This window comes from Danio rerio, chromosome 10 (assembly GCF_049306965.1).
Source record: "Danio rerio strain Tuebingen ecotype United States chromosome 10, GRCz12tu, whole genome shotgun sequence".
In the NCBI taxonomy this organism is placed as follows: Eukaryota; Metazoa; Chordata; class Actinopteri; order Cypriniformes; family Danionidae; genus Danio; species Danio rerio.
Window position 1 is genome coordinate 44,382,501 of NC_133185.1, and position 7,500 is coordinate 44,390,000.

Here is a 7,500-nt window from a genome sequence, read left to right on the forward strand (position 1 = left end):
GATAGATAGATAGATAGATAGATAGATAGATAGATAGATAGATAGATAGATAGATAGATAGATAGATAGATAGATAGATAGATAGATAGAAAAGGAAGATGGAGTGATTCTTACTCTAAATCTAGACCTCCTTGGAAGTGTAATTCTTCTTTCTGCGGCTGATGGAGAGACCAGGGAACGTCACTGTAAGATATACACAGTCTTATACACTGAACACTTCTCTTATCACTGACCGGCGGCTCATTCAGACCTACACGGTGACAGTGTTGAGACCACAGGCTTTCATTTTCACCATCCGATCCCTCCAGTAGGCTCTGGGCAGCCGGAAGTAGTGCAAAGAGCCTCCCAGAATTCGAAATGGCTTTCCTCCAAGAGTGAACTGAGAAGAGTTGGCCGTCAGACCCATCGACCGGCTTATAATTATCTTTCCTGACGGACCTCTGGATGCACAACAAGAGAAACACACAGAGACTATAAAACTAAAGGAATCAGCAAAAAATAAATGATGAAATCAGTTAAAGTAAATGAATGAATGAATGTGTGTTGAATAATTGAAAGTATTTGATAATTAATGTATTTCATAAATAAGTCAATGATGGTTTACAGTTTTTAAAAAAGTTTGAAATGAGACATTAGCATTTTAATTATTATAACATTTAAAATAATAATAATAATAATAAAACTTATTTTTTTCACTTAAAATGTATTTTTGTGATTTTAAAAATGACAACAATATTAACACATAGAATTTGTAAAATGTAAAGTAATAATAAAAAACAGGTAAGATATTTTTTTCTTAACCCTTGTGCATTGTTTAAATTTGCTACCCTTAATTATTTTAAGGATGTAAACATCCACTGAGTTAAACTGCTGTAAAATTGCATCAGATTACAGTTTTTTTCGATTGCTTTGATGCAGTTGTCAAATGAAACTTCACATTTACAAAACAGTAAACACACAGGCCTAAACAGCAGCACTCATGGTCAAAATGACACATTTTGCTTGCAAAAGGCACATATCGTGTCAAAACATTTAAAATATGCAACACAAGCTAGTTTTACCTTCAAACAACACAACTTGCAAACAAGTATATGAGCTCTTTCAATTAATCATTACACAATGGACAACAAAATACAAAATGCAGAAGTCAGTGCAGCACCATTGCTTGTCATTGTAGCCTATTGCCAATGCCATTTGTTGTCTTTCTATTTGGGCTGTAAAATTAGCTTTTTTTGCAAAGAATTGGATCCAGAATAAGAAATGCTTTGATTAAATTTATATTGAATTCATGACAATTTTCAAACTGTGGCTAAAAACTGAAATACTGTAAAAACAGACAAAAGTAATGAAATACTGTAAATATTAAAGAAAACACATTTAAACCAATTTACAGTCAAATCTATTGGGAGTATAGGACATAGCCACTATTGACCTCCTCCATCCATGCTGGCACAGAACTACACAGACCTTCCATCGTTTATATAAGGTTTGCAGACTGATTGCTAATTGAAGATTTGTGAGAAGGAGTGTCAAACTGCTGCTTCAGTGAATTCAAACTGATCTTGGTAGTGTCTAATAGTTAGGAATGGATGGTTTCTGTTTGGTTACCATAGCTAAAACAATGGAGTTTGGACTGCTTGAATGACATCCGTGTTAACTGTTTTGAAAAATGGTGAGGAAAATGTGTCAACCCAATGAGAAAGGGTTTACACATTTGCAAGACCGGTCCTCTGCTCTGCTAAGATAGTGATAATGAAAATGAAGTGGAACCTAGTTTAGTTAACCAGGTCAAAGCAAACAAGAAAAACTGTAATATATATTTACTGTTACAGTTATTCTCAGTCACTTTGGTGCATTTCTCACAACACTATTTACATTTGCACAACAGGTAATGCATTTCTCAAAACAATTAGTCATTTGTGCACATCCTAGTAGCAGTTTCTCATTCTTTTTAACAAATTGTGAATGCTTTGGGACAAGCATTGCAGTTTTTCTCAGTCGCTTTGGTGCATTTCTCACTACACTATTTACATTTGCACTACAGTTAATGCATTTCTCAAAACAAGTAGTGCAAACTGCAAAACCTAGATGATAACCTGCAAAAGCGCGTCACATGCTCAAAATGGATAGTTTATTCCTCAAAAGCAAGTATTGATGTCAATCAAACTATCAGTATCGTCAAAATGAAAAGTCCTGACACCATTGTTTATGAACAAGATAGTCAAATGGCTTAGTAATGTTTTTATTATGACACTTTACTCTGTTCATTTTTTCAATGCAAAAAAAGTCTGATTTTGGTGACACTTGCTGAAAATGCTCAAGACAGCACTATAGACTATTAGCACAGCCATTTGAAAACTACAGTAAAGTGAGACATCACTGCATTGAGTGAGTTATCTGAGTACAAGACACTGAATATGTATGTTTCACATTTTTACTGCATTTGCTCTTTGTAATCCTAATTTACTCACAGCATTGTGCAAAAGAATAAACACACCCTTATTCTGGCCTTGCTCCATCTTATCTGCTCTCACTTCTGCAGATCTATGTGCCCTCCAGAAACTTGCGTTCTGTGAATGAACGTCGCCTCGTGGTTCCATCCCAAAGAGGGAAGAAATCACTATCGCGAACGCTCACGCTCAATCTGCCCAGTTGGTGGATGAACTCCCTAACTGCATCAGAACAGCAGAGTCACTCGCTATTTTCAAGAAACGACTAAAAACTCAACTATTTAGTCTCCACTACACTTCCTAATCTGCAATTGCCTCTCTGAATATCCCACTAACTGTACCCAAAAAAAAAAAAAATACTAATACTACTAATACTTCCCTTCTTAGACTTTACAGACCTGAAACTTGCCTATGGCACTTATTCATTGTTGCTCTTATAGTTGTGTAAATTGCTTCCTTGTCCTCATTTGTAAGTCGCTTTGGATAAAAGTGTCTGCTAAATGACTAAATGTAAATGTAAATGTATTTACAACAAACATAAACTCCCTTTAGGTAGAGATGCACAACTGTACACAATATTGCAGTACATATTGGAACTGAGCCACAGGTCTGTAAATCATTCATCAAATTGTTCAATTTTTAAGACATTTTCAAGAAAATAAAGATTTAAATTTGTTTTATAAAATTAGTTTGACAAATTTTGACAACTAGTTAAACATTTTTGTATGTAATGACTCAAGTAATGAAATGAGGACTATTTGTTTTATATGGAATGACTATTCAGCATTCACAAGTTTAGTTAATTTTGACTGACATGACAGAAGCAAATGATAATGTTAGAAACAGCAGAGAGTTGTATGAAAGCAATTACAGTTTTTCTCAGTCGCTTTGGTGCATTTCTCACTACACTATTTACATTTGCACAACAGTTAATGCATTTCTCAAAACAATTAGTCATTTGTGCACATCCTAGTAGCAGTTTCTCGTTCTTTTCAACAAATTGTGAATGCTTTTGGACAAGCATCAATTGTAATAAACTTAAGTCCTTTTCAAAACTACTAAACTGCTTAGAAAATGTACAAGATTTTAACTCTTTACAGTAGTTTTCAAATGGCTGTGCTAATAGTATATAGTGCTGTCTTAAGCATTTTCAGTACGTGTCACCAAACTCTGACTTTTTTGCATTGAAAAAATGAACAGAGTAAACTGCCATAATGAAAACATGACAAAGTCATTTGACTATCTTGTTCATAAACAATAGTGTCAGGACTTTTCATCTTGATGACGCTGACACTTTCATTGACATCAATACTTGCTTATGAGGAATGAACTATCCATTTTGAGCAAATGACACGCTTTTGCAGGTTATCATCTAGGTTTTGCAGTTTGTACTACTTGATTTGAGAAGTGCATTAACTGTTTTGCAAAGGTAAATAGTGTTGTGGGAAATGCAGCAAAGCCACTGAGAATTTTTTTTTTTTTATTATGAAATAGATAAATAAATGCTTCAAAATTAAATATGTGCAACTTAGAAATTTACATTTTAATAAAATCATGTATGATAGATAGATAGATAGATAGATAGATAGATAGATAGATAGATAGATAGATAGATAGATAGATAGATATTACTCAAAAGCTAAATTTTCCCATTTTAATATGCTACATTTACCTACACTAACATAATTTAGCCACGCAAATACATGCCAAATATTTCTATCTAAAGGGAAATAAAATGATATCTAGATAGATAGGTGGGTAAGTAGGTAGGTAGGTAGGTAGGTAGATAGATAGATAGATAGATAGATAGATAGATAGATAGATAGATAGATAGATAGATAGATAGATAGATAGATAGATAGATAGATAGATAGATAAAATATTACTTAAAAGCTCAATTTTTCCATTTTAACACACCTTATTTAATATACACAAACATCATTCAAAAACAGTAATATAAATACTTAATAATATTGTCATTCTATGCAAATACATGTCAAAAATGTGTACCTAAATAAAAATAAAAAGATTGAATATCAAAGATCTTTTAAAAACTCGAAGATAATCTAAATGTTGTCTTACCTGAAGTGACGGTAAATGATAAAACACGCGAGACTTAAGAACAGAATAACATATCGCCTCTTATGATTTTGTCTTATCGTGAACACAGACATGTTTTTTCCAATTTAACCGCAACTAATGCTCACAGATATAACCAAAATAAACAGTCCGCAAGTTTCCGGCGACATTTATCCAGCAAGTTACTTGAAAACAAACAGATAGGGTCGCTTGGGTATGAGGGGTGTAGTTTGAGTCAGCCAGCTCGACCGAAAAACTACAAATCCCATCATGAGTCAAACGACGCCGCGCATGCGCAGCTGCACTGGCCTGATGCTGTTTTGTTGAGAGAGCTTGAGAAAACAGAGTGGAACTTCTAGGCTTCAAGTGAAGAGAGATTTTAGCCTAAAATAGGCACATGAGGTACGATATGCTGGATTGACATGCAGACAAGTTTTCTATGGTTATGTGTGTGTTATAATGGCATGTTATTGTTGTGTTTGTTGCAGTTAGCTAATCAGCTAATGATCTGCTGGCTAATGCTGTTGGTTTTGTTGTTTACTAAAAATCTGCTCCATCAAACAGCTTCGTGACAGCGCTTTCGTAGAAACTAAATTTAAATCTGAATCGGATTACAATATCTTGCAGGTTTTTTGGTTTTAAATTGAATGATTTTGTTTGTAGCAGGCTTTAGTTCTGGTCAGAAACATGTTTGTTCATTTTTGAGTGTGACCCTTGACCTTGCTCATAGAGGACTCTGTTAGGGGATGTTTTCAACATGAATGTCTGGTGTCATCCTTTTATGAAATTATTATTAATTATGATAATACACTGGATTTTAATGCTTTAAATTCAAGATGAATGTTTTTTTATCAATATGTGACAATATTTTATCAATATGTCATAATAAGACAACACTTAAATAATAAATGGCATGGGGCAGTGTAGATGAAGATCTACAGCATCTCAGTTTAGTTCAGTCCAATTTGCTTTTCTGGCATGACTTTTTTTACAACATTGCAAGTTTTTTTTTTTTTTTTTTTTCAGGGTTTTTCTCTTTTTTTTCCACATTATGCAAACAAAATCAAATCAAATCACTTTTATTGTCAGATCATCAGCAGCACGTGTGCTATGATGAGTGAAAAGCTTAGGTGCTGGCTCCAGACAGTACAGAATACAGATAGTGTAAATGCAACGACAGTGTAAAATACAGATAGTGAAAATAAAATGACAGTTTCAATTCAATTCAGCTTTATTTGTATAGCGCTTTTACAATGTAGATTGTGTCAAAGCAGCTTCACATAAATGGTCATAGTAACTGGAACAGTGTGGTTCAGTAACTGGAACAGTGTGGTTCAGGTTTTAGTGTTTAAGTTCAGTTCAGTTCAGTTTAGCTCAGTTCAGTGTGATTTAATCATTACTGAGAGTTCAAACACTGAAGAGCCAATTCATCGATGCGTAGCTCTACCAATCCTGAACCATGCGAGGCAGTGGCGACAGCGGAGAGGGAAAAAAAACTTCACCTGATGGGAGAAGAAAAAAAAACCTTGAGAGAACCAGACTCAGTTGGGCGCGACCATTTTAATTTCTCCGCTGGCCAAAAGTCTTGTGCAGAACTTCATTCGCCGTGGTTTATGCTGGAAGATGGCCTCAATGAAGACTCGTCTGTCCCTGGAGCGTCGCTGGAATCAGACACATGTTCTCCACTCCCCACGACCATCAGCGCAGCAGCAGCTTAGGATATGGCCTGGTCCCGGATATGTAATCCTTGGGATCATCACGTCGCTGGTCTTGGATCCAATCAGTGACTCCGCCTAATCTGAGGACCTCGGGATGAGTATCCCCAGGTGAAAATAGAGAATAAAGAGAATAATTAGCGTAGCTGCTGTTCATAGTGTATAAGCAAGATGCAGAAGCCTGTGTGGAAACCCGCTAGGTGATGCATTGAGTGTATGCTTTACTAAACAGATAGGTCTTTAATCTAGTTTTGAACTGGGAGAGTGTGTCTGAGCCTCGGACGTTATCAGGAAGGCTATTCCAGAGTGTAGGAGCCATGAAAGAGAAGGCTCGACCTCCTTTACTTGATTTTGCTATTCTAGGTACTACCAGAAGCCCTGAATTTTGAGATCTTAAGGAGCGAGTTGGTTCGTAGCGAGACAGAAGGTTGGTTAGATAAACAGGAGCTAGATTATTTAGAGCTTTATAGGTGAGAAGTAATATTTTAAATTCAATACGAAACTTAACAGGCAGCCAGTGTAAGGAGGATAAAATTGGGGTTATATGATCATATTTTCTAGACCTGGTGCAAAATACACACAGTGCAAATACAACGACAGTGCAAAAAAAAAAAAAATACAACAGCATACTCCTTAAAAAAAACAAACAATAAAAAAGAACAATGTAAAATTGACAGTGATGTGTACGATGCAAAGGTGTACCCCTAGTTGTATGCAGTATTGTTTCAAGTATGGATTTTTTTAAGTGCAGTGCATGCTATATACCGATGGTGTGCAGTGAGGGGTATGGAAGAGTCTGTGTTTGGTGTGTTAAGTGTTCATCAGCCTGATAGTCTGAGGGGAGAAGCTTTCCTTCAGTCGGCTAGTGCGTGACCGGATGCTGCGGAACCGTCTGCTTGAGGGTAGCTGAGAGAAAAGTCTATGGCTTGGATGGCTGTAGTCGCTGATGATTCTCTTGGCTTTCCTCATGCATCGTCTGGTGTAGATGTCCTGGTAGGAGGGAAGCTCACCTCCTACTACGCATCCAGCAGCTCGCACAATCCTATGTAGGCTTTTGGGATTGCTGCTGGTGTTGGTGCTTAAAGAACACCAGATTTCCCAGAATACCAGATCTAGGAAGAGTATAAAATTAAATGTCCATAGAGAAAACAAAAGATGAAAACATGACATGAAAACTAGTTCATTTTTTTCTCATGTTGTGTGTCCATTTCCATCACAAGAGTTAAAAAGGGGTTGTCAGGCTTTCTAAAATGTCA

At 35.9% G+C, this 7,500-nt stretch overlaps 2 protein-coding genes across 10 annotated transcripts in view; one reads left to right on the forward strand and one right to left on the reverse strand.

Annotated features, from left to right (window-relative positions):
• The window catches only part of LOC100332851 (beta-galactosidase-1-like protein 2), a 33,757-nt gene extending 28,982 nt beyond the window's left edge, over window positions 1-4,775 (reverse strand). For all 9 annotated transcript variants that reach the window (XR_012386528.1, XR_012386525.1, XR_012386524.1 and 6 more), the window contains exons 1-3: window positions 4,533-4,775; window positions 255-440; window positions 115-183 (exon numbers count right to left, since the gene is read on the reverse strand). Coding sequence is in view for 2 of the 9 variants with exons in the window: in XM_073915117.1 (XP_073771218.1) it covers window positions 115-183; window positions 255-440; window positions 4,533-4,624 (347 nt within the window). In the remaining 7 variants the exon portion in view is untranslated. The remainder of the gene's footprint in view (window positions 1-114; window positions 184-254; window positions 441-4,532) is intronic.
• A 41-nt stretch (window positions 4,776-4,816) lies between these two features.
• Window positions 4,817-7,500, forward strand: part of ei24 (EI24 autophagy associated transmembrane protein) — a 13,439-nt gene continuing 10,755 nt past the window's right edge. The window contains 1 exon segment of the mRNA NM_001017898.1: window positions 4,817-4,931. The gene's annotated coding sequence lies outside the window, so the exon portion shown is untranslated.